This window comes from Carcharhinus amblyrhynchos, chromosome 4, assembly GCF_965287045.1.
Source record: "Carcharhinus amblyrhynchos chromosome 4, sCarAmb.v2.hapA, whole genome shotgun sequence".
Lineage (NCBI taxonomy): Eukaryota > Metazoa > Chordata > Chondrichthyes > Carcharhiniformes > Carcharhinidae > Carcharhinus > Carcharhinus amblyrhynchos.
In genome coordinates, this window is record NC_137327.1 from 97716194 (window position 1) to 97743947 (window position 27754).

Below are 27754 nucleotides of genomic sequence, written 5' to 3' on the forward strand. Positions count from 1 at the left end.
AAGGCATACATTAACACTGCAATACTTGGTAGTGTGATGTATAGCAAAGTATATTAAATGAGATGTGACTTGGGCTCTGTAAAAACATAACATATATACGGATGTTGGGGTAGGGCCTGGGTGGAATTGTGGTCAGTGCAGACTCGATGGGCCAAATGGCCTCCTTCTGTACTGCAGGGTTTCTATGACATGTGGAGACGTGTCACCCACTGTTCTATCTATGATGCTCTATTCTGCTATTCTGTTTGCCTTGTTTAATTGTTCACCACAAGACTGATGGAAAATCGGGAGTCTAAGGTCAACCCCAGGTGATTTATTACAGTTCCAGCTCCGACCATCCATTGGTCTGTTTTTGTATTATAAATCACACAGGCAGCAGTGGAAAAAGTGATGAAAATTTACAGGTCCTAATCTCTGTCCATTTTAATACCTTTTCCATCTCTGATTTTAGTTCAGCAGGTGGCAACGTCCATCTGTTTTTGGGTAGGTTCTATGAATTATCAAGCACCCAGTAAAAATCTAGCAAGACGTTGGAGGATAGACAGAAAAATCTGGAACCGAACAGGAATTTCTCAGGGTAGAAAACAACAACTTTTCCAGTTTTTTTGGACAATTCAGTATATCAGATACTATTTGAATTTTGATAAGTATCCAGTTACAGACTCTCTGGAGCATTTTCCTGGCGTTAAATTGTAATTTTCACAGCGTCAGCTGAAATAAATATTCTCAGTGTTGAATGTTGTTCTTGCGAAATACTGGGGTATAGTTCCAAATGCACACGGACATTTCCCTCCAGCATCTATCTCCATCTTTGTGCAGATAGTCAGTATCAGTGGTGCAGAGACATCATTGCTGGACCAAATCCTGTTGTCACATTGCTCTTATAATATGAGCTTTCCAACAGGGTCCTGCAGATAGTGATGAGTGGGCAGCCAGGCTGATTCTGCCTTCCTAGTTAGGCCTAACTGCAGTGGTAGAGGTCCTGTTATCACTTAACTCCTCACCGACTGGGAATCAATTCCTCAATCCCCTTGCCCATAGTCCATATGGTATTGATATTTATTTATTCAGTACCAGTCAGGGATATTGTACTTTCAAATCTAAGGTTGGAAAAGCCGATCTTAAATTCTCTCTTTATTGTGAATCATCGCCATCAAGTGGCTAGAAACCATATTACAATTAATGTTGCGCAGACTTATTGAGGGTAAAATGGAGTTCTGTTTGTCCAGTGGGAAAACAGGTGCATAGATCGTGGATCAGTGGTCAACCTCCCTCACTTGACAGTAATGCACATGTGTGAGTTCAGGCCCCTGGGGGCTGGCTCAGACAAGTGCTAGGCACCTTGAATAAACAAATGAAGATTTAACATCCTATTCTCCAGAAATTGCCTTGCTCCAAATGCAGCAGGCTTGCTGTGTTCTCATCAACTGAAGGTTGTCTGATTGGTAATATTTAAAGAACCACTGGAGTTAGGCCACCAAGTTAAGACTTTAAAAAAATGTCTTAATGCAGAAAACTGGAGAAGTGACAGCCTCCCTCTCAACTACGTCCCTTCCCTTTGAAATCACTTCAGCACTGGCCTGGCACCCCTGCCAACCCTTTTCAAAAATCTGCTTCATACTAATGAAGCCTCAGGCCTAATTAGCTATGATCCAGCGCCTGACCTGATTAAGTGTATTGCAGTGCACGCTGCACTCGCATTAGCCTCTCATTCAGGCATGATCCAATTCCCAGACCTTTGCCTCTAATTCGCTTATTTAATTATTTCCAATGCACTGACAGCCTGGGGTTGAATCAGAATGTGTTGACATGATGTTGGTGCTCTCACAGCTCCTGCTTTACCGTTTGTGATGACCAGATTGCTCATCCAGTCTGAGTTGCCCAGGCATTTTTACATCAGTGCACATCCAGGCTACATCACCATGATGTGAAAGAATTTATGTAAGTTCAATCTGTTTATCTCCATTGATTTACCATCAATCCGACCTAGAATTGCATCAAACAGGCCACTCGGTTTATGCTGATGTTTTCATCCATGTGAGCCCGTGTGCAAACATCACAGTCAGTCAGCTACATTTCAAAAGCAAATGTCGTATCCTTTTAAGCTGCTAGGGATAAAGAAATGTAATGTTACAGCATAATTAGGTCAACTCAGCTGCGGGATCGTGGTAGAATAAAAGTTCAGCAGCGGCATGGTGGCACAGTGGTTAGCACTGCTGCTTCACAGTGCCAGGCACCTGGGTTCGATACCCGGCTTCGGTCACTGTCAGTGTGGAGTTTACAGGTTCTCCCCGTGTCTATGTGGGTTTCCTCCGGGTACTCCGGTTTCCTCCCACATTCTGAAAGATGGGCTGGTTGGGTGAATTAACCCAAACAGGTGCTGGACTGTGGCGACTAGGGGAATTTCACAGTAACTTCACTGTAGTGTTAATGTAAACCTTACTTGTGATTAATAAATAAACTTTAAAAACTGATGTTCCAGCAGAGGGTCAGTGGGGAAAATGTCAAACCTAATTACAGTAATAGGAGCATGTCAGTCACATTTGCATATAATCGACACACTGACAGATAAGAAGCAAAAACAGAAAATGCTGGAAAATCTCAGCAGGTCTGACGGTATCTGTGGAGAGAGATTAGAGCTAACGTTTTGAGTCTGGATGACCCTTCTTCAGAGAACTGTTGGCTCTATTCTCTCTCCATAGATGCTGTCAAACCTGCTGAGATTTTCCAGCATTCTCTGTTTTTGTTTCAGATTCCAGCATCCGCAGTACTTTGCTTTTATTTTACTGACTTTGTGCCCAGAAATGTGTTATTCTGATGAGGATTGTACTTCTCCTGTGTGATTTTAGTATTTTTCTTTCTTTCTCTTTTTCACTGCCTGGCCAAGCGTTCAGCTTCGCCGCACCTGTTCTTTCGGCACTATATCTGCCACATAGAGTGAAAAATAGTAGCAGCGCCCCATGAGAACACTTCTGCTACTTGTCACAGCACATGCCATTTTGGCGAGGGTGTTAGTGCAGGTGACGAAATTGTGTGCTCGAAGTATACAACTGTACCATGTAGATAGACTGTAATATCAGTCAGTGTGTCACACTGATTTTGACTGTAGCTGTGCCATTTTCTTCCTTAACAGTCCAGCAAATTCCCTCTCTGAGTTTCACACAGGCAGGGAGGGAGCATCAATCACATCCGTTTTAGTTACTGATTGATTTCTGCATGCTATTGCTGAGTTAGCAGCAGGGTTTGGTAGTTTGTACTGCCATTTAAAGTTGATGAAGTCTACAAGGGGTGATGTAGCATGTAGCAAAGGCCTTGGTTTTCACATCAGGAGTCTGTTCAGGACACTTGTGGCTCATGGATCTTACCAAATAAATACAAAGTGCCAAACAAATGTGAAAACGGGCAAAATTCACATTGTTTTGTTAGGGTGACTTAGAAGTTGAATCTTACCACACTCTGGCAAAACCACTTGACAAACTTGAAATCCTGTAGCCGGGGAGTGGGTGAGGACTAAATCGCCCAATAGGCAGCTGATAGCAGCAGAGGGCACATTTGCACATATGCAGGTTTCTGTGCTCAGAGAGCAAAAGACACCTGTATTGCCTTTGTTGCTATCAGCCATCCTCTGTGGCCTAAATCCAGTCCCCACCTGCTATCACAGAGCCCCATAGCCAATCGTGAGCCCCCACCACTTGCCCAAACAATAGCCTCTGTCTGTGCCCCCACCGATTGTTATTTCAGAGTAGCAATCATAACCCCTTCTCCCACTGATCACCATTGCAGAGTGGCAGTAATCCCCCCTACTCCCACCGATTACTTTGCAGAGTGCACAGTGATCTCCCTAACCCCACCAATCGCTGTGCAGCATGTGTGCAGTGGTTCCCAGCCCCACTGAATGGCCTGCCCCCAGCCTGGTCCCATCCCCTGTAGACCTTACCCCTCAGAGCCCTCTCCTTTGGCACTGCCCAGTGCCTGGAGGGCACTGCCAGAGTGCCCAGTGGGCACTGTCAGGGTTCCAGGCTGGCACTGTCAATGGGCAATCCCTTGCTCCAGACCTCTTGAGGGGGCTTTAGTGGCCTCTAATTCTACTGGTGAGGCTAACATGTCTGGTCGCTGTGGATGGGGGAACCATATGTGATCTTCACTGGTGAGAAGCTTCCTCGGTGAGGTCACAGAAGGAAAACAGCTTGGATGATTCTGTCACAGCTTTCTAATTCTATTTAAATTAACATTTAAATAAATTTAAATCATGAATTTAGCTTCGGGCCGGATATTTGGCGCCAGTAAAATCGTGAAAGGCAGAAAATTAGACGGGAACTCTTGTGAATTTACCAGCTCACCTCTCCCATTGGCTGGCGGGCGCAATGGTAAAATTTCCTCCAAGGAGAATGAACAGAGGCAACACAGAGGAGGATAAGCTGCTCACAGGGGAGGGGATATGAGCTCTCAGTAAAAGGCTTTATCCACCCAGGGTCTTCAGGGAGCAATTATCCTGAAAAAAATGTCACTCAGTGTGCCATCTCAACAATCCATTGGGGAATAGATTACTGAGACCCCACAACCCGCTTTGAACACTACCATCCGCTGCCCTATGGCAGCAGTCTGAGCTTACATGGTACAAAGCTGAGATTTCCTGTGCTTGGTTTGAGCTTCCATTCGCTCACTGGATGCTGGGTGGCCTCCCATTTGTGCTGAAATAGAAATGTTCTGGTTTGGCTATCACTTCCGTGCTGGAAAGAAACGGCTCCAAGCTCTGCACAATACCTTGTACCAGTTCGATGCTGGACTCCTCCAGGCTGCTTGACAATGACTGCTGGCTTTCAAGTTGATGTGCCAATGAAGCAAGCATTTCAGTGTCCATATCCACCAACTTTCTTTGATAAGCTGCTCCAGTGAATTACTCATCTGAGTCCTCTGCAGCAGAACACATGTGCAACCTCGTTCTCCAGTGAACGGAGATATCACTACCCCCCACCCTTGTTACTGACTGTTCATGCCTGATGACTCAACACCGACAGAGCCCACTCCTGTACCAGTAAGTTATGCACAGCGTTGGTATCTGTGCTGCTGGCTGCACGTGTGAGACTGATTGGAAGTGTTTCATCTTCATCAGCCTCTTCTTCCTCTTTCACGTCTTGTTCCTCTGCCACTAATTGTCCAGATGACAGCTTTAAAGTGGCTGAAAGGGCAAAAGGGAGGCTTTGGGTGATGTGGGAATGGGCGTAAGTAAGAGGTGTGTGCTTACATTAGGTGCAGCTTGGAAACGAAAAGAGAATGTGGGATGAGTAGGAAGTGGGTGTGAAAAGAAGATCAATGCCTCAGTCATGGGCACTCCAGTTTCCTCCATCAGGGTGAGAGTGTGTGGCTATGCCAGTTTGCCACTGGTTAGCTGCTGTTGCCTCCCGTTGTGCAGCACCTTGTCCTGCAAGAGAGAAGGAAGTTTGTTGGTGAGTGTAGTGCAAAGTGCTCGCCATGGTTGAATAGCTGGTAAAGTGTGCAAGCTGTGGAATGTGATTGCGAGGCCTCCAGCACTGTTAAATGTGTGAAGATGAGATGAAGCTAAGAATGTGCTGTATGAGTTGTGAATGATAGAGGTTGGTGGCAGCAACTGAGGTGTGCTGTGTAGAACCGTAATAGGCTGTTGGTGAAATGTGGCATTCGCTGACCTTAATCTTTCATGTTAACACTACAGTTAAGAAAGCCCACCAACAACTCTACTTTCTCAGAAGACTAAGGAAATTTAGCATGTCAGTTATGGCTCTCATCAACTTTTACAGATGCACCACAGAAAACATTCCTTCTGGTTGTACCACAGTTTGGTATGGCTCCTGCTCTTCCAAGACCGCAAGGAATGGCAAAAGGTTGTGAACGTAGCCCAATCCATCAGGCAAACCAGTCTGCCATCCATTCACTCTGTCTACACATCCTGCTGCCTCGGCTAAGCAGCCAACACAATTAAGGATCCCTCGCACCCAGACATTCTCTCTTCCAGCTTCTTCCGTCGGGAAAAGATACATAAGTCACGTACCAACTGATTCAAGAGCAGCTTCTTCCCTGCTGCTTTTAGACTTTTGAATGGACCTACCTTTCTCTCTACCCTAGCTATGACTGTAACACCACATTTTACAATCTCTAGTTTCCTTCTCTATGAATGGTATGCTCTGTCTGTACAACATGCAAGAAACAATACTTTTCACTGTATACTAATACATGTGACAGTAATAAGTCAAATCAAATCAAAATGTGGGATAATTGAGATTAGTTCAGCCTCAGGGCTAAAGAGCGGCATGGTGGCACATTGGTTAGCACTGCTGTCTCACAGTGCCAGAGACCCAAGTTCGATTCCCGGTTTAGGTCACTAAGTGTGTAGAGTCTGCACATTTTTCCCATGACTCCATGGGTTTCCTTCGGGTGCTCCAGTTTCCTCCCACAGTCTGAAACACTTGCTGGCTAGGTGTATCGACCATGCTAAGTTCTCCCTCAGTGTACTCAAACAGGTGCCGAAGTATGGTGACTAGGGGATTTTCACAGTTACTCCATTGCAGTGTTAATATAATAACACTAATAAATAAACTTTAAACACAGCTGACATTGACCATTATGAATTTCTGCTCCCGTTGCCTTCTCAGAGCTTGTCCTGACCCACTTCAAGTTAGAGCCTGTCCCTTCCCATCAAAGTTCTGCATCAAAGCCTTCAGTGCGATGTTGGAGATATTTAGCACCTGCTCTCTGCCATGTATGCCATTCCTGTGTCTTTTTCAGGTCAAAGTCACTTGCAAAATGAAACCCAGCACCTGCTCCAGCCAGATATCCCTCCCCTGAGGGGCAGCTTGGCTTTAAATAGAGCAGACAGCTATTAGGCTCTACAATTCTGCGTGCCCTGCTCAGGTGTGGAACCACTCAACAGTGCACTCAGTGCTAACAGCAAGCTACGATCATGTAATGAACAGCCAGCACAAAATTTTTGCGTTGACTGCATCAGAATTAGCCTTACATTAAACAGAAAATGCAATCACTGCACTCTTTATTTTCCCCTCCCTAGTTTTATTCTTTACTAGGAAGTTAGCATTGCTGGCAATTGCATGGCTTTTTAGGCCATTTCAGAGGGCAGTTAAGGGTCAACCACATTGTTGTGGGTCTATAGCCCAAACCAGGTAAGAGTGCCGAGGGTTTTTCTGACATTATATGATAGTTTCACGGTCTCCATCACAGAGACTAGTTTTCATTTCCAGAATTCCAGCAGCTGCCATGGTGGGATTTGAATTCATGCCTTCAGACCACCAGCGTTGGTCTTTGGATTACTATACCACTCTGCTGCCATCACCCCCATCACTCCTACTTCATTCTTTGTTCCTCTTTATGTTTAATTTGACTGCAATTGATTAGCAATGGAGCAGAAAAATGTGTCACAATGGTTATGCCAATAAACTAAACAGCAACGATTTGTCAGTATATTGTGAGGCGTGCAGCTGTTTTGCAGTGTGTGTCTGTGAGTAATTGAATATGTTCAGAGAAAAGAATCATTATAGCTTTCAGTTGTGATAAAGTCTCTGAGTCCTCACAGCTGTGCTCTTCATAATTTCCATTAAACCATGGTTGCTCTTCCCTACAATGTGCTCCGATATTAGGCAAGATTGCCCATTGCGAAAGCACACACATAACAATAGGCACTTTTCTATTGCGTAACTTCCACAACTTTGGCATTCTGTTCAATACTAAGCTGTGCATCCAATCGCATGAGCTCTCCATTAAAAAAAAACCACAAGCTTTCTCAGTAATGATCAGCTCTGTCTCTGCCTCAGTCCGTGCCATTGAGAGCCTCATTCATGCTGGTCAGATTTACTCCATGCTCTCCTGAATAACTTCCTTCATAACATATGGGAGCAGAATTAGGCCCTTCGGCCCAACAAATGCTCTGCTATTTGAACATGGCTGATTTGTTTCTCAACCCCATTTTCCTGCCTTCCCCCCATAACCCTTCAACCCATTACCAATGAAAAATCTGTCTAATTCCTCCTTAAATTTACTTACTATCCCAACAGCCATCGCACTTTGGGGTAGCGGATTCTACAAATTCACAACCCTTTGAGAGAAGTAGTTTTTCCTCAAATTTGCTACCCCTTATCTAAGACCATGGCCTCTCATCCTAGAATGCTCCACAAGAGGAAGCATCCACTCCACATCTACTTTATTTATACCTTTTATCATCTTGTATACTTCAATTTGATCGCCCTCTCATTCTTCTAAATTCCAGAGAGTATAGGCCTAAACTGTTCAACCTCTCTTCATACAACAAACCCCTCATCTCTGCAATCAATCTATTTTCCTATTTGCTATTTTCCATCTGCCATAAATTTCAGTTTGTTAAAGCTGTGCTGCTACTGTTGAGGCTGAATCGTCCTGTCAGTGGCTCAAGCTGTGACTTATGCCACTTACCACTTTTTAAATTATACTTCGACTGTTTACCAGACATGTCCTGTCTGGGCTGCAAAATGGATCTATTGGTGAGGTGAGCCAGGAGGTCTAGCACCTTAGTAGTTGAAGCAAAAGCATATACACTTTGTTGTCAAGACATTACCCTTGGGTCTGCCTTCAGTCAAGTGTTTCCAAGTGTCTTAAAGGCTTTTTTAACACTGTATCTCCTTTCACTGAGCGGAAAAGTTTTAGGAAAGATTGTGCATGTGGACTTTGCCTACATGGAGTTTCTGGCATGTGTACAATTGTTTCTGACCCCATTCCAGTCAGCGACAGCAACATCACTGAACTTTAAAAACCCCCTGAAGTGCCGGTGTTAAAGCCCAAGAGGATTATTATCACTGCTCATTGGGCATAAAGGTTTAGCAGTTTTGGACAGTATTAACTGATGATGGAGCAATGTGTTTATTGAGGTGAGGATTAAAGCCAATCTCTTCAGAGTCTAATACTTAGCAATATAAAAAATGTTTACGTTGTATGGATGCTGCCTCCTCAAGAAAGATTACTTGTGGAGCTGTCATCCAAGTTGCAAAGGTTTTGTGGATGAGTTCCGGCATAGCCTGGCTAGTTAAGTTGGTAGTTATTGGGACTCTGAATACCAGGGTCGTATCCTCTTGCCCCATATTGAATGATTTCTTTTTTAATTGAATATGCTTTATTTATTTATTATTGAAAACACTGAAGAAAGAACAACATGATGCCAAGTTATGAAAAAAAAACCTTTGATTCTTCTATTAAAGGTGAACTTGTTTTTAACAACAATTCGATAGATAGGTTTTCTTGACTATGGCTAAGCATGGAGCACACAATTGTGTAAAAATTTGATGATGGTAAAATCTTAAGGTGAAACAATTGAAACAAACCATCAAATATATTTATAATCATTATTTTTGCTAATGACTTATACAAGAAAATAGGGACAAAAAACCCATTGAAGATATCTGGTGACAAAAGTCAATTTGGGAATCAATCAAACTTTTAAAATTGTCAAATTAGTGTTTGCAAAGTGGATTAGCTGTAGCATGAGTGGAGATGGCTGATGTTATGGAGGTGCAAACAGGTGGTCTGACTGATGGGATGGATCTGTGGTCGCAAGCTCAGTTTGGGATTAAATAAATATGACAGCAAGGTTACGAACAGTCTGGGTTTGCCTCAGCTCAGACATTCTCCAGGAAATGGGAAGGAGTTGGTAGCTACATAACAGAGCTTGTTATGCTGTTTTTCTGGCGTTTCCATGACAAGTGGGAAGCCAAAGAATACACATCCATTTAGTTACTAAGTCATTTACTGGTTATAATCACTTTCCTATTATGAAGAAAGGCCATGGATTTATCTGTAAATGCTCCTGAAGCTGTTTGTATCATAAATCAAACTGATCAGAACTCTATGGCTGAGATCCACCATGAATTATGGCATACAAATCTATCTGGGTATAAGATTACTCCTTAATTGCAGCTGCAAAAGTCATGTTTTTGCAAACACTTGGCATATAATTCAATCCTTCTTCTCAGCCACAGCGTGCTTTTAGCAATTAATCTGAATTTTTCACTCCACAAGTGCATGTTTTACTTAACAAAACCTTGTAACTGGGGCTAAGGGATCAAGCAGGCAATACTGGCCACGTTAGGAAGATGGACAGGAATCTAAGACATGTTCACTCTTTGCGTTGGAAGCAAAAGACATTTCAAAACGGCGACAAATTGCACCCACGTCAGTGTTTCACTTTATACCCGGCATGTATATCAACCACCATTTTCGGAGCGACTTTTCAAAGCTTCACTTCTGTGTCAGCAAATACGGTAACTTAGTCCTGGGTTTTTAAAGAAAGGTTCTTCGGAGATGTCAGAAGAAAAGACCATCAATGATATTTTGTTTTCTGCTTTGATTGTCCCCAAGGATTCTGCTAAATGTTGGGACCTGTTGGTGGGAAGACATTTGTCTTTCAGCACTGAGTATATGTGGTTAGCACTGCTATATAAGGATACATTTCTACTGGGTGACATGGTGACACAGTGGTTCACACTGCTGCCTCACAGTGCCAGGAATCCGGGTTTGATTCCTCCTTGAGTCACTTTCTGTGCTCAAGTCTTCTCTTGGCCCTGTAGGTTTCCTCTGGGTGCTCTGGTTTCCTCCCATAGCCTGAAAGACATGCTGGTTAGGTGCATTGGCCATGCTAAATTCTCCCTCAGTGTATCGAAACAGGTGCCAGAGTGTGGTGACTAGGGGAATTTCACAGTAACTTCATTGCAGTGTTAATGTAATCCTACTTATGACACTAATAAATAAACTTAAAATTTAATCTTATATTCTTTGTCCACAAACAACATCCAAGTGTTATCATGGTCTTTGATCTGATCTCAATCTATTGTATGAATACCTGGCTGATTATCTTCTTCACACCCCTGTGGTTTTTAAAATTAATTTTCTTTGAGCTGCTGAAGTTCAATAGAGCAGCCAACTGGATATTTCATGAAAAGTAGTTATGTATGTACAACTTATGGGTGATTGAGATTAGTGAAAAGAATGAATCAAGGCTCAACATTAATATTTACTGGTTCTATTTGTTGGGATGGTTTAGCATTATAGCCACAAGTGGGTGAAGCAAAATGCAATGATGTGCCAATCATGTTTAATTATGATTCAAACTTTTGTACTGGAAACTTTATGGCCATGTTTAACAAAGAGCCTTTTTACAACATTCGGTTTACTCAGCTGTGAACGTGGCGTCAAATGTCACACTACAAATTACACAAGCCCAGCCAAGGGACGACAGCATAGTTTCAGCTGGTGCTTTCCATCCTTGCTCCAAACATTTTACATTTCTGTCAATTTGACAGAATCTGTGCCGTAGAAATGCATTCTGCAGTGAAAACTTTTTTATTAATTGGTGGATTACTCTGCAGTGACATTCAAGGTCAGTACAGGTACTTGGATCGTGATTTTGGTGAATCTCTCAGCATGGTGTCTTTACCTCTGGATGATGTAGCAGGTTGGACATACCTTCTGCTTCTGTATTGATGGAAGAGCTGCTTCTGCTGTGAGCTCACGTAATAACTGACAGTTCAGCATTTTGATAATGGAGCACTCACTATAGCTCAGAAAAGTGAGCCCAGCTCCAAAAGGCAATCACAAACTGCTTGGAATTAACACAGACTGCAGTCTAATTACTTCTAGCTAAGATTAATCTTAATATTAACTTATTTTAGCATGAAATGCAAGATGGCACTTGCATAGAGATCTGTTGCTATTTGGTGAAAGCAGTGCGTGAGCTATGAGTACAATGACAATCTGTTGCCCATAAATTTAACATTGCTTGCTACTGATACCAATGTAAATTTGGACAATAATTACATTTTTGCTGCTAATACAGTTATTTGGGGTTAATTGTTTCATTCATCCTTTTTAATAAGGTAAACTTAGTCTATCTTTAAATGTAATTTTACATCAATAGAAATCGATTTTGATATGGCTTCTACGAAGGAAATTATATTTATTTGCAAAGAAAATGGCAGGAAATTGCACAACCTGGAGGCTTCCTTCAGATTGATGGTACAATGGGCTTCAGGGACCGTCTCAATGGTGTCTCCTGAATGGGAAGCTAGAGATCATCTCAGCTTTCCTTGTGGGAGACTACTCCTCCTCCTGCTCCTATTTCTTATGTTCTTATGAAACCGGATGATGACTCCTGCCCTTTTAAGGGAAGTAAAAATACTTCTCAATTTGGGTCTTTCCTAACCAAAGTTCATCTCCCTGGGCTGCCTGGGAGACATTATGATTGGTTTTTCTACTTAACCCACTAATTAAAATTGAATTTAAAAAAAAGTCAGCATACATTAATAAAGAAGGGACCTTACCCATTTTGCTCTGGACAGCAGGTTAAAAATCAGTAGTTCCCAGTGAGAAATTGGCCTGCAATATTTAATGAGGCCTAGCAGTTAAAATAGCTTAGGCCTTACTGCAAGAGCAGGTGGAAATTATAACACTAAGTACTTCTCATCCATCCATTGGGGCCATTGTGTTAAATGGACAAGGCTGTGCCAATTATCATCAGTCATTGTTCAAATTCATTGCATTGGCTCCAAGTTTTAAATGATTTTGAAAGAATGTTCACGCAAAAGGCAACATGTGAGTAAAATAACAACTATGGAATTAATTGTGTTGTCTCATGATATGTCGCAACTCATTAATTCAGCTCTTCAGTGCATGAAAACAGCATTAAGTCACTCAAGAAAAAATTGGCCTTACATTTGGCAAAAGTATAACTGATTTTTGCAAATGAAGTTAATTCCTTTCCTGGCAGCACTCTGGCAGGTAACTAGCCGGAGTAATTTTAACTAAACCTAGCTAAAATGTATCCAAATTATCTCTCATGCTTTATCATAATCAAAGGGGGAACATGGAAATGTTATACTTGAATTCAAATCACACACAATTATATTGTTGCGTCTGATTTAAGTTGAAAATAGAGAGAGTACATCAGCTATGATAGGTCGAGAGGCAGCAATATGTGAGAGCACATTTACAGAGGCCGTCACAGAAAGTTTAGGACAAATAGCAGAAAGTATTTCTTTTCCACAGTGGATCTTCAACCAGTGGAACAGTTTGCCATGAATTCAGGTTAATTCCAGGGTCCGGGTTCCATTTGAAAGGAAAACAGTTGGATGCTGTGATGGGAAGATTGCAGGGTAACAGTTTCAAGAAGAACAAGATTAAATGTGCGAATGTGCCTTTTTCATCTGAAATAGATGTGGAAAATGTGGGGCTGTGAAACCAGAACACCCCACCTGAGGACCTTCGCATGTTGTGTCCTCTCCACCACCATTCCCCCAGAACCTACCTACCTCCTCTTTCCCACACCTCCCCCCCCCAGCCTGGTACAATTCCTGTGGTGACCAGAATGGGAAAATTCCTCCCCTTATGATTAGTTTCTAAGAATTGTTTTCCAATTATTGTGTTATAAGCTATAAAAAATGCCAAACAATTTGTCATGCAGTGGATTATGACCAGAGACGAAAGCAGTTTGTCCAAATTCTGCATGTTCTTGTGCTGAAATAGAATCACAGAATCTCTACAATGCAGAAGGAGGCCATTCAGCACCGACCACAATCCCACCCAGACCCTATTCCCTGCTAATCCCCCGGCACTAAGGGTCAATTTAACATGGTCAATCAACCTAACCTGCATATCTTTGGACTGTGGGAGAAAAATCAGAGCACCCGGAGGAAACCCACATAGACATGGGGAGAAAGTGCAAACTCCACACAGGCAGTGATCCGAGGCCAGAATTGAACCTGGGTCCCTGATGCCGTGAGGTAGCAATGCTAATCACTGTGCCACTGAGTGGAAATGTATCCCCATGTTGAAAAATGCAGCAAATCATCTGCATTCCCAAGAATAGCTTTTAAAGCATTTGCTTTACTGTTAATGCAGCAGTGGACAATTCTCTCAGCATTTATTCTTGAAGATGCTTGTTCGGAATAGAATATATATTCAGGCGTTTTTGGAAATTACAAGATCAATATTTTGCATAAAATCATCGGAATTGCTTTGAAAAAATATATTAAAAGCTTGAAACTGTGCTGTGCAAGTGGGCAAGAAATGCATTTAATGTGCTTCTTTACAGAAAAGTTTAATTTAAAATGGGCAGAAGAATTGATATTCATGAATTCATGCATTTGCTATTAATATTGCACAACACAATTTCAACCCAAAAGAGATGTGTTGATAATTTTGTATTCGTTTGTGCATTTCTATCTAATGCATTTTTGACATTTATTGTTTAAGTGTGGGATGCAGACCAGGAGAGGTTATCAAGGCCCACAACTTGAGGGAACTAAATAGTCACAACCAAATGAAGCACCTTAGCTAAATTGTTAATCTTATAAATCAAAGTTAATTGTATGCTGATTGGATAATTACCTACACTTATTAACACTGGTGATGGGTTGTAAAATTAGGAGCTATATATTTATAACATTTTATTTTATGAATAAATCTATGCTGGGTTAAAATTGTCTGAGTCTTCATGTTCAACAGCTGCCTGTCAGAAGTTTAACATTAATGAGTGGTTTATTTGTTCTCTCATAAATAAATAATGTTTCCTCCTGTCAAAGGTCTAAAACAAGGTGATATTGTTGGATTCTAAATAGACTTGAGAATGTTGTTACTTCTAAACTGAATTTAATGATATGAATTAACCATAAGGGTTAAAAAAGCCAGCCAAGAAGAAAATGACCAATTAATCTGATAATTAAAAAATTACTAATTGAAGTACAGCAATGATTTTGCATCAGTTTCATGGGGGAGAAGTTGTATAATTAAAGTGGATTGGTGCTAGGTTCTGCAGGGACACTTGTTCAGCCAAAAACCTATTAATCAAAATCAAAATGAAAAATATTACACCCTACTGCTTTCACCGTCACATTTTCTCTACTATATGTTAAGGTACCAAATCAGAAACCCTAAGGTATAATATGAAGCCAGAGCACAGTGAAGCCTCTCCATCCTTTTCCTCCTCCAGTGAATGAGAACTCTAAGAAATGCAGCATTTAGCCCTGAATCTATTAATCCCCTGCAAATATCATGGAGTCACGCTCCAAGAGACTTGGCTGTGAGCACAGACCAGCAAAAGCATCAGCCAAACAGAGGGTTTAACAACTGAATTAAACTGTAGACTTTGCTTGATTGACATATTTAAGGCATTGTAGTAAGTTATTTCTATGATCCCTTTTGTCAGTGTCTCAGTGTTTATTTGGAAAAGCTTAGAAGGTGTGACATGTTTAAAGCCTCTGTTATTGACACTTTAATGGTCAACCAGATTTACACTTCTATAGGGCTATAAGAACAGTAGATTGTTTTCAAACAATTTATGAATGGGTGTTGTTTTTCTCAGCAGCTCCACACTTACCAACTTTATTGCATGGCTGATTACTTATGGTAAACAGTCTGACAACACCAGGTTTTAGTCCAAGCGATTTATTTGATAGTAAACTCACAAGCTTTCGGGTTATCCCCTTCGTCAGGTGAGTGGAGAGTTCTGGCCTCAGCCAGAGCATATAAAGTACCGACGGTTTAGAGATTTACCCCAGTCCAACATCAGCATATCCACATGATTACTTATGCACATAGAACAAAATAAGTGAATAGGCATGGGAGGGGCTTGAGTTGGCATAGATGGTATGAGGGGCCATGTTTGGGAGACATGAGTAGGCATTGAATTGGCATGGATACTATGGGGATACATGGGGAGTAGTTGGAAACATGAGTTTGCATTGTGTTGGCATGAAGTGTATAAGGAGCCATGAGGGATGGGTGGTGGGTGAGAGAATGTGAAGGGTAAGGATTAGAGGCCTAAAATCTTCCAACACAACTTGGACAAAGTCCCAGAAAATTGAGATGGGGCCTCCATTGAGCCCACCTTGGCACTTGCTTGCCCCCATGACAACTGAAGGCTTGCTTCTATCCATCCTGTACTCAAACCACCTCATGCCAACCCCCACCATGTCAACTGACAACCTTCTGAATTTGAGCCAAGATTGTTATCACTGATCCAATGCTAAAACATTTTGGCTGGTATAATTATAATTTTACCTGTCTCCACTTCATAATAATGATGTTTGGGTTGCTTGGGGCAACAAGGTGACAGTGGTTAGTGCTGCTGCCTCACAATGCCAGGGACCAGAATTTGATTAAAGCCTTGTGTAACTGTGTGATTGGAATTTGCATGTTGTCCCTGTGTCTGCATGGGTTTCCTCTGGATGCTCCAATTTCCTCCCACGGTCCAAAAATGTGCAGGTTAGCTGGATTGGCCATGCTAAATTGACCCTTAGTGACCAAAATTGTGTAGATTAGGTGGATTAATCTTAGTAAGTGCATGGTGTCGCAGGGATAGTGCAGAGAGAGACACGAGTAACATGCTCTTTGGAAGAGTCAGTGCAGACTCAATGGGCCAGATGGCTTCCTTCTGCACTGTAGAGATTCTATAGGCTCTCAAATTCTCAGCTTAATAAATTTTCCAAGCATGTTATCTTAGCTAACATTTTCCATTTTCAGCAATATGCTGATATAAGCCTAAAATAGTTCATATTAACACACAGTTAATATTTTGGCATGTTCTTTCCACTATCTCAATGAAGGCAGTGGTCTCCCTCAAATTAATATGCTTACATTTTCCATTACTATTGCATAAGCGTTTCCCTATCAAGCAAACATTTCTAGTGTAATAAAAATATCTGCAAAACATTATATTCAATATATTAAAATGTTGATGAAAAATCATTCACTTATTTGACTGATTGAACTTTGCTTTAATGAATTTTGGATTACCAGAATGTTCTTTTGTTTTCAGCCCTAATGCAGGTTGAAGTTCGCACAATTCGGCTTTACCAAGACCTGTGCAGCACAAAGTGCCTTTCTGATTGGGCTTATTATAACTTTACCTGTCTCCAAGTCATTAATACCCCAGTGATTTGGTTTGATGCCGAGGTATGAGAAGATTCATCAGTACAAGTACACAATACCATTGTGTGTGTGAGAATGGAACCCTCAAATGGAAAGCCTTTACCACTTGTTTCTTCCACTGATTTAATTGATCTTAGCCTTGAGAGTAGCAAAAAAGAATTTGCATTTATATGGAGCCTTTCATAACTTAAGGGCAGCCCAAAGCACTGAGGCACTTTACAATCTCCAGTCAGAGAATCCAATCATTCCCCCTTGACATTTGGAATTACCATGACTAAATCCAGACTATTAACATACTGTGGGTTATGGTTGATCAGAAACCGAACTGACCTAGCCATTTAGAGGCTGTGACAACAAGAGCAGGTCAGAGGCTGGGAATTCTGCAGTGAGTAACTCATCTCCTGACTCCCCAGAGTTTGTTTCCCATCTACAAGGAACAAGTCAGTGTAATGGAATACACTCCCTGTGCCTGGATAAGTGCAGCTCCAACAACATTCAAAAAGTTCAACACCATCCAGGACTTAGCAGCCCCTTGACTGGCACCTCATCCAAAAATCATTCACTCCCTCCACCACTGACACATCGGCCGGAATTTTACCAGCACGCCCGCCCCGATTCTGGAGGCGGATGAAGCTCAGAGAACAGCATTCGTCATGGGATCGTGCAAAACACGGGTGGATGTGCTGGTAAAATTCAGCCCATAGTGACAGTAGTGTGTAATCTATAAGGTACACTGCAGCAACTTACCAAGGCTCCTTAAACAGCACCTACCAACTTGTAATATCTAGCACCAAGAAGGATAAGTGTAGCAGCTTCAAGGGAACATCACCAACTGCAAGTTCCCCCTCAAGTCACACACCAAATTACAATTCTCTCATGGTCACTGGGTCAAAGCTCTGCTGAGATTTTCAAATCCCAGCATGGCAGATCCCACAATGGCGGATGTGGTGAGCCAGAAGTCCATTGACTTTGATGGGACTGGAAGGTTCCATTGGCAAGCGGGATGGGAAAATCCTGCCCTCCTCCTCTAACACCATTGTGGGTGTACATCGATTGCATGGACTGCAGCAATTCAAGAAGGTGGTTCACCCCACCTTCTCTAGGGCAACTAGGAATGAGTGTGTATGCCCATACTTATCTATATCTATGATAGACAATGACAGCTGAGTCCAGAATACTTAGATTATAGATCAGAATATCGTCTAATTTTATCACACCTGATAGTTGAGAAAGAAACAGCTTTGTTGTGAATCTGTTAGCACATCATCATAACTCTAGGCTCCAAACTCCCTCTAATCCCTCAGTTACACTGATTGTTTTAGTCACATCTCAATATCTGCTTAATTTTAAAAAAGAAAAATCACAAAACAAGTAACACAAATGTGTGAAATTTTAACAAAACACTAACAAGAAGTTAAATGGAAGAAAGGAATAAATAAACTCATTGTAGGGGCACAGCAGCCAAACGAGATTACAGGAAATAAAAATGGTAGCTCCAAAGTTAGCATAAACATATTGGAAGTAAATTCCTTCAGCTGACAACTTTAGTAAAAATCATATGAATATAATTCAGAAAATTCTGCTTCATTTTCACATTAGCCTTTTTGCTAAATTTGCTGAAAGGAGGAGTTTGATTCCTGTGCGCCTTGAAAATAACACTGTGGAAATATTAATCAATCAATCCCTCAGTGTATTCATATTGATTTCTTCTGTATGCAGTTTAATAGTTACCATACATAGTTGAAGTAAATAAGTTAAGGTCTCCATTAATTAAAGAATTTCATACAATTGTCTTGACCTGCACTTATATTGGCAAAGAGTAATGTCAAAGACCAGGAGAACGGGGTTGTGATTCTGCTGTAAATCTTTTTAGTGAAGATACATTTTGCTCTGTTTGCAGAGTTTCCTAATCTTCTATATTCATGCACAGTTAAGCCTGAGAGGTAAACAGCCAGCCTATAACCAGTTCTTTCCAAGTTTATTCTGACCGAGCTAAAGGAAAAACAAATGCAACAAATCAGCAATTTTTTTTCTGCCAGTGTTTCCTTTTTTCCCTCCATGTACGAGGATATATCTGGCCTCTCCCCAACACCTCCACATTGTCAGGACAGCAAGGTGGCACTGCTGCCTCACAATGCCAGGGACCCTAGTTCAATTTCAACCTTGAGTGGCTGTCTGTGTGGAGTTTGCATGTTCTCCCGTGTCTGCATGGGTTTCCTCCAGGTGTTCTGGTTTTCTCCCACACTCCAAAGATGTGCAGGTTAGGTTGATCGGTCATGCTAAATTGACTTTTAGTGTCAGGAAGATATGCAAGGGAAATATGTGAGGGTATTGGGATAGGGCTTGGGTGGGATTGTTGTCAGTGTAGGCTCAATGGATCAAATGGCCTCTTTCTGCACTGTAGAGATAAATTTAAGTTTATTTATTAGTCACAAGTAAGACTTACATTAACACTGCAATGAAGTTACTGTGAAATTCCGCCACACTCCATCAACTGTTCAGGTCAATGCATCTAACCAGCACATCTTTCAGACTATGCGAAGAAACATACGAACTCCACACAAATAGTGACCCAAGCCAAGAATCGAACCCAGGTTCCTGGCGCAGTGAGGCAGCAAGGCTAACCACTGTACCACCCACTGAGTTCAGTACATAAAAGGAATCTGCATTGCCCCATTATAGTTTTTATTTTTAACACAGATGCCAAAGCACAGTTCTCAGGCTCTTAAAATGTGAATACTGCGGACCTTAATATGAAAATGTGTTTCCATTTGGGGATGAGGGGCAGTTCAGTAGCACAGTGGTGAGCACTGCTGCTTCACAGCTTGAGGGACCTGGGTTCAATTCCTGGCTTGGATCACTGTCTGTGTGGAGTTTGCACATTCTCCCCTTGCCTGCGTCTGTTTTCTCCGGGTGCTCTGGTTTCCTCCCATGTTCTGAAAGACTTGCTAGTTAGTGCATTGACCCGAACAGGTACCGGACCGTGGCAACTTGGGGAATTTCATAGTAACTTCATTGCAGTGTTAATGTAAGCCTTACTTGTGACCAATAAATAAACTTTAGTTTTTACTTTTACAAGCATATACAGGCAAAGTAAAAGTGCAAAATGCTCTGTGCTTTGAATCTTAGTAACTGCTGATGCTTAGTACATTCTGTGATCTGATTCCAAAGTTGCAACGATCCAAGGCAGCAGTACAACAGAAGCCCTAATTTTATCATTCTTTCAAATATTGAGTGGTGAATTGTCACAATTCCCATTCAGCGATGAGGACACTTCCAAAGTCAGAATCCACATGAGGGCAGTTGCTAATGCATAACTCTTCAAAAGGAGGTGATGGTCTTGTGGTATTATCGCTAGACTATTAATCTAGAAACCTATTCTAGGGACCCAGATTTGAATCCTGTCGTGGCAGATGGTGGAATTTAAATTCAATAAAAAAAATCTGGATTAAAAAGCTACTGATGACCATGAAACCATTACTGATTGTCAGAAAAACCCACCTGGTTCATTAATGTCCTTTAGGGAAGGAAATCTGCTGTCCTTACCTGATCTGGCCTACAGGTAACTCTAGAGTCACAGCAATGTGGTTGGTTTTCAACTGCCCTCTGAAATGGCCAAGTTATAGTACAGTTCCATTCTAGAATTGCCATTCAGTTCAAGGGTAACTAGGGATGGACAATAAATGCTGGCCAGCCAGCAACGCCCTTGTCCCACTAATGAGAAATTAAAAAATGTTTGCAGCATATGTAAATATCCTCACAAATAAATTGTCAATGGTGTAATTTGTAAGATTCTAGTGAATGTATAACTCATGTGTAATGTTTGAATATCTTTTTCTTTTTCAGTTGCACTGTCAAAACCTTGTGCCTCGTAGTCACCTTGTTTCGATCCACAGTGAGGAAAATAATAACTTTGTTTTAAATTTATTACAAATGGCAAATATTACATTTGATGAGGTTTGGCTTGGCAGCTCTAATTTCTTTGGAGTAAATATAATTAATTCTTACCAAACATTTCAATTTACTTTAATAATTTCTAAATCCTGGGATAAACTCTCAAAATAATGTTTATTTTGCTCCCTTATTTGATTTCAGACTGATATAGAGATGTGGACTGATGGATCCAAATGGGATTATTATAACTGGATTGAAGGAAAACCTGTTGCTGATTTAAACTGCAATACAATGAAGCTACAGGAGGGTAGGATGATTCTCATTAAAGTATAGAATGATGATTCCTGCTATTCCTTGTGCACAGTTCTAACATGGAGAATTAAATTGAGTATCTGTCTCTGATATTCGGTGCCTGTTTTTGTGTCCGTTGGTGGCTACAATTACAGCAGGGTAGTATCTCCATGAAGCTCCTATTTTAGCTATGGGAGAAGGTAGGCAGAGAAGATGAGGAAAGTGAGCAGCAATATATTCAATTTCTTTGGTGTTTCCCCTGATTGTTCAGAGACTATAGTTTGTTTCTAAACTACGTAGAAATTACTGTCCAGGTTTTTAATCTGCTCCTTCATTTTTGCTCTCCTCCTTGTGAGGACACTGGTTCATGCTGAAATACGACTGTCCGACTTTGTTTACCTTGGTGTAACTTGCTCAGGTGCTCAATTCTGCCTTGTGAATCCAGAGGTTATGGACACAGTTTGGAGGTTTAAGGGATTTAACTTTGTTTGTACACCACTTTCAAAGGACTGGATGCCAATTACATTGAGCAATAAATAGGAACTTAGGAATAAGAATAGGCTATTCTGCTCCATTAGATCAATACCTTAAATTTATTCCTCCCTACTGCATGTCAACTATGGTTCACATTGTAGCAGTTTTGTCTCTCAGTCATAAAGCCCTGGGTTCAAATCCAGGACCTGGAAGTCAAAACTGATACTCCTGTGCAATATTGAGGGTGTGCCGCACTGTAGGTGCTGCCGTCTTTTGAATGGGAAATTAAATTGAGACCCCTTGCTCTGCTGGGTGTAAAAAATCTCATGGCACTATTTGAAGAAGGGTAGAGGAGTTGTCTCCAGTGTCCCATTCAAAAGACGGCACCTCCTACAGTGCGGCACACCCTCAATACTGCACGGGACTATCAGTTTTGAAGTCCTGGATTTGAACCCAGTTTCCTGGCCAATGGTTATCCTTTTGTCAACATCACAAGAAGAGGTTTTCCAGCCATTATCACTTGCTGCTTATGGAGTTTGCTGTGCCCACTATTGGTTGCCACATTTCCTGCATTACAAGAAAGATGCACTTCTTAAATAATTCATTGATTGCAGAGTACTTTGAGATCTGTGGTTGTGAAAAACACAGTAAAAATGCAAATCATTCTCTCTCCTTGCTCTGTAATCCTTAATGCCTTAACTTAATAAAACCCATCAATCCCAGTTCTGAAATTTGCAGGTGATTCAACCTCAACAGCTTCTTGGGAAAACAAGCATACGAAATAGGAGCAGAGTAAAACATGTGACCCCGTTGGGCCTGCTCTGCCTTGTAATAAGATCATGGCGGATTCATTTGTGTTTCAAATTCTATAATCCCATCCACCCTGATAACCTTCAATTTCCTTGCCTATCTCAGTTCATCTGTCTCAGCCTTAGAAATACTCAGTGACCCTGCATTTACTGTCATCAAGCTCCAAAGTCTCTTCTGAAAGAAATAAATTCTCCTCATTTGTCTTAAAAGGGTGACTCAATTTTAGAACAGTATTGTTCCAGGCTCTCACGACTCTTTGTGTGAAGAAATGCTTCCTGATTTCATCCCTGAAAAGACTAATGCTAATTTTAAGGTTAAACTCCTTTGTCTGGTCTCCCCTACTGGAGGAAATAGTTTTTCTCTACCTTATCATATTCTTTAATCATGTTGAAGACCTCAATTAGATCACTCTCTGACCTGCAACACTCACAGAGTACAAACCCATGTAACAAGACAGGAATTTACTACAGATATATTATTCAGTCTGCATTAAAAAAACACAGCATATTGAGGAACAAAGGAAAAGCAGTAGGCCATTCAGCCCATTTAGCCTGCTCTGCCATTTATTACAATCGTGACTTATCTATCATTTCAATGCCTTTTACACCCACTATTCCCATAATCCCCTAAACATACACAGTAACTGAGTTTCCACAGCCCTCTGAGTTAGAAAATTCCAAACATTAACAATCGTTTTTGTAAAGAAATTTCTCCTTATCTCATTCCTAAGAGGTACCCCCACTATTTTGAAATTGTGCCACCTGGTTCTAGACTCCCCACCCAAGGGAAACATCTGACCTGTGTCCACCCTGTCTACCCCTTTAAGTATTTCGTAGTTTTGTCTCTCATTCTTTGAAACTCAGGAAAATACAGGCCCAATTTGCCCCATCTCTCTTCTTGGACAGTCCAGCAATCCCTGGAACAAGTCTAGTGAATATTTGTTGCAGCCCCTGTATAGCAATAATATCCTGAGGTGAGGGGACCAAAACTGCACACAGTACACCAGGTGCAGTCTAACCAAGTTCCGATACAATTGAAGCAAGACCTTACTGCTCCTGTATTCAAAACCTCCTGCAATAAAACTAACATCCCATTAACCTTCCTAATAAGCTTCCTGCACCTGCATGTTAGTCTTTAGTGACTTATGGACAATGACACCCAGGTCCCTTTGTACATCTACACCTTCTAATTTTTTACCACTTAAGGAATACTCTGCAAATCTCTTCCTTCTACCAAAATGGATTACCTCACATTTTTCCACATTATATTCCATCTGCCACGTCCTTGCCCAGTTACCAAGTCAGTTCAAATCTTACTGTAGCTGATTGACTTCTTCCTCATGACATACATTTCAACTGAGTTTTGTATCATCTGCAAAATTGAAAATGTTATTTTTAGTTCCAAATCATTGATATATATTGTAAACATTTGGGGTCCAAATATTTGCAGTACTCACTAGCTACAACCTACCAAAGTAAGAATGACCCATTTATTCCTACTATCTGGGGGCAATCTTACCAAAAAAAATTCTAAATGCCACTGATCTGTCATTTTCTGCCTCCGCCAGCTATAACTGGCCTTTACCTACCCCTGTCGAGACCCAATCCCTCTGCTGCTCAAACTGACTACCAACCTCCCCAGCCTGCACCATTTACTACCACCCCGTCTCTGTTACTGTACAGCTTCTCAGCTGATTGCTGATCCCCCCATGCCCTTACATAGACTAATTGCAGTCAACCCCCCTCCCAACCCACCGTGCATGGACCAGATGATCACCAGTTACAGAATGCGCAGTGGTTCCCCTCCCAATCAGCCCACGCTCATCTGGCCGTCCCCCAGATGGCCCCTCCCCCTTGGGCCTCACCCCCTTGGCACAGGTTGGCAATGTCAGGGTGCCCAGTGGACAGTGCCAGGGTGCCAGGCTGGAAGTACCAGGCTGATACTGCCCAAATGGCACCCCCTCTGCTCTGCTTCAATGGCCTCTGGTCACACCAGTGAGGCTATCAGTTTGGTCCCAGTTGGTGGACCTGAATGCATTTTTTTTAAACACCATTTTGCATTTGATGCATTCTCGGTACTTTGTTTTGTTTCATCTGCCTTCTAATCGTAATACTACTTCCTGCTGCCAACATCACTTCCTTCCAATTTGGGTCGCCCTTCAGGTTCCAATCCCTCTGACAAGCTAGTTTAACCCACCCCAATAGCACTACCAAATCTCCCTGTGAATATATCAGTGCCTGATAAAATGGAACTATACAGGTCCCACCTGCCCCAAAACCTGTCTCAATACCGCAGAAATCCGACACCCTCCTTCCTATATCAGTTCTCCAGCCATATATTTAATCAACCAATCTTCCTATCCTTATACTCACCTGCACATGGAGCTGGCAGTAATTCTGAGATTACTGCTTTTGAAATCTTGCTTTTTAATTTCCTACCAAAGTCCCAGAAATCTGCTTTCATTGTATGATTCCTGTAGAAAGATGAAAATGTACCTCACTGAAATAATGTTGTTACGTGTGATATGATCAAAGGGGCGCTGGCCCGGTGGTATTATGGCTTGACTATTGCTTCAGAAACTCACAAATGTTCTGGGGGACCTGGGTTCAAATCCCACCATGGCAAATGGTAGAATTAGAATTCAATAAAAAAAAGTCTGGAATTAAGAATGTACTGATGACCATGAAACCATTGTTGATTTTCAGAAAACCCATCTGTTTGAAAGGAAATCTGTTGTCCTTACCTAGTCTGGCTACATGTGACTCCAAAGCAATGTGATTGACTCTCAACTGCCCTCAGGTGACCAGGGTTGGCCAATAAATGCTGTCCAGCCAATGAGGCCCATATCCCACAAATTAATTTAAAAAAAACTAAAGGTGTGATTGAGATTGAAATGAATATATAGATTAAGCATAAGAAGACTAAAATGGATTTTCTGGAAATGTTTGATTTCTTTTTCCTTTTGATGAAATGTTTATATTTCAGATCCTGGCTTCTGGAGTGATAACAATTGTGACACCAACCAATATCCATTCATCTGCATGTATCCCATCGAATATGATTAGAGGCAACACATGTCAGCTCAATAAAAGTTACAAAACTTCAAAAATGCAATCAAAACCTCACCTAACAGTTAATATTAGTTTATTAAAACAGATTTTATAAACCCAATGGAGTCTGGTGATCCTGCGTCTCCCAATGTCAATGGCTGATTACTGTCCTTCTCCCTTTCCCTGCTTTCTTTAAAATCACCAATTCAATCTATTTTATTCAGAGTATAATGTCTGGGCTTGCAAATTACATGCTTAAGTACACAATCAAGGAACTGAGTGCTTTATCAGATCAAGGTTACTGTGTAAAAATATAAAGATGCTCAGCTGAAAGAACTTTGTCTGCAGCCCTATAGGGAGATTGTGGTCTGATGTGTTCAAGGCTAATAGGACAAGTTACCCTCATCAACAAATGGAAGAAAGCATGACATTGAAGATTTAAGGCTCAATTCTCCTGCTTAATTGAGAACAGTGATTATCCAGGAGCATTACTATTTGTGATCTGCCAGCTTTCTTTTTTTACCCACAGAAGGAAAAAGGAGAATTTCACTGGCTCTGTGTTCAGGCAAAAAAGCACTATCTTTAACAGTTTTTACAGATTTATTCTTTAAAGATACTAGAAATGTTTAATATATATCGTAGTGTCTTGCTCTGACGAACATCAAAAATGGTATTAATAAATTATTTTTGAAATGGAAGAGAATGATCTGAGGACCAAAGATGCAACAGTCAATTTTAACATTAATCTATTTCATTATTGCTTACATCAATTTAAATAAATAATTTGTAACTATTTAAAGTGAACACCTTCTCTGTGATTCACTCTCCAGTGAAGCATAGCAATAGAGAGTATCACTCAAAATAGGCATGTGTAGATCAAAGTAAAAGTAAAGTACATTTATTAGTCACAAGTAAGGCTTACATTACTTACAAATGCTGTGACTAGGTTACTGTGAAATTTCTCTTGTCACCACATTCCAGTGCCTGTTCAGGTTAATGCACCTAACCAGCACTTCTTTGGACTATGGGAGGAAACCAGAGCACCTGGAGGAAATCCACCAGACACAGGGAGAATATACAAACTCCACACAGTGACCTAAACCAGGAATTGAACCTGGGTCCCTGGTACCATGAGGCAGCAGCGCTAACCACTGTGCCACCATGCCACCCCAAGAATTCAACACTTCTTTGAGAACTCTTTCTTCAATGAATTTGTGCCTTGCACGCTGTGGTATGTTTCTTCATTTGTTCAACAGCCAAGCTAACTAAAGGTTCTACTGGCAGCTGTCACTCAAAAGGCAGATTGAATGTTTTTGTTTACCTTTCAGTTATATGGGGTTATATCCGATATGGAACAGAAAAAGGCCATTGTAACCATCTATTTCCATTCCTTAAACGCTCGTCCAGCTTTCCCTTACATGCTTCTATACAATTTCATTTTAACTACTTCCTTTGATAGAGAAGTAATTCATAATCACACCAATCTAAAAGAAGCTGGGGAGTAGCAATATTAGTTAGGGAGCATATTTTAGCGGTGCAGAGGGTGGACAATTTAGAGGGGTCATGTAATGAGTCGCTGTGGGTGGAGCTCAGAAACAGGAAGGGTGCAATCACTATGCTGGGGGTATACTACAGTCCACGGGAAGTGGAGGAATGGATATGTAAGGAGATTCTGGATAGGTGCAGAAAAAATAGAGTTGTTGTAGTGGGAGACTTTAATTTCCCTGGTATAGACTGGAAAGTGCTTAAGGCTGGCCATCTGGACGGGGAGGAATTTGTAAAATGCGTAATGGAAGGTTCTTTGGAACAATGTGTTGATAGCCCAACTAGAGAGGGGGCTATACTGGACCTAGTTCTGGGAAATGAGCCCGGTCAGGTCGTCAAAGTTTCAGGAGGGGAACATGTGGCAAATAGTGACCACAATTCTGTTAACTTTAGATAGTAATGGACAAGGATGAGTGTTGTCCTACGGGTAGGGTGCTAAATTGGGGGAGGGCTAACTATAGCCGGATTAGGCAGGAATTGGTGGCTGTTGATTGGGAGAGGCTGTTCGAGGGTAAGTCCACGTCTGGCATGTGGGAGTCTTTTAAGGAACAGTTGATAAGGCTGCAGGACAGGCATGTGCCTGTAAAAAGGAAGGATAGGAAAGGTAGGATTCAAGAGCTGTGGATAACCAGGGAAATTGAGGATCTGATCAAAACGAAAAGAGAGGCGTACGTTAGGTCCAGGCAACTGAAAACAGATGGAGCTATAGAGGAATACAGGGAGGGTAGGAAAGAACTCAAACGGGGAGTTAGAAG

At 41.5% G+C, this 27754-nt stretch overlaps 1 protein-coding gene across 1 annotated transcript; it reads left to right on the forward strand.

Annotated features, from left to right (window-relative positions):
• The first annotated feature begins 1820 nt into the window (after window positions 1-1820).
• On the forward strand, window positions 1821-25946 carry LOC145342676 (lectin-like). The gene is made up of 5 exons (XM_080188229.1): window positions 1821-1941; window positions 16823-16959; window positions 20782-20922; window positions 21031-21136; window positions 25390-25946. Exons 2-5 carry the CDS (start codon window positions 16828-16830, stop codon window positions 25467-25469), a joined length of 459 nt encoding a protein of 152 aa, XP_080044355.1. The 5' UTR covers window positions 1821-1941; window positions 16823-16827; the 3' UTR covers window positions 25470-25946.
• Window positions 25947-27754: the final 1808 nt, after the last annotated feature.

Bases quoted from the DNA above. Each gene is read 5' to 3' on its own strand.
- LOC145342676 (XM_080188229.1), top strand. From the start codon at position 16,828: ATGCAGGTTGAAGTTCGCACAATTCGGCTTTACCAAGACCTGTGCAGC. The intron at 20,923-21,030 runs GTAAATATAATT...ATTTGATTTCAG, and splicing joins GCAGCTCTAATTTCTTTGGA to ACTGATATAGAGATGTGGAC. The intron at 21,137-25,389 runs GTAGGATGATTC...TTTATATTTCAG, and splicing joins TACAATGAAGCTACAGGAGG to ATCCTGGCTTCTGGAGTGAT.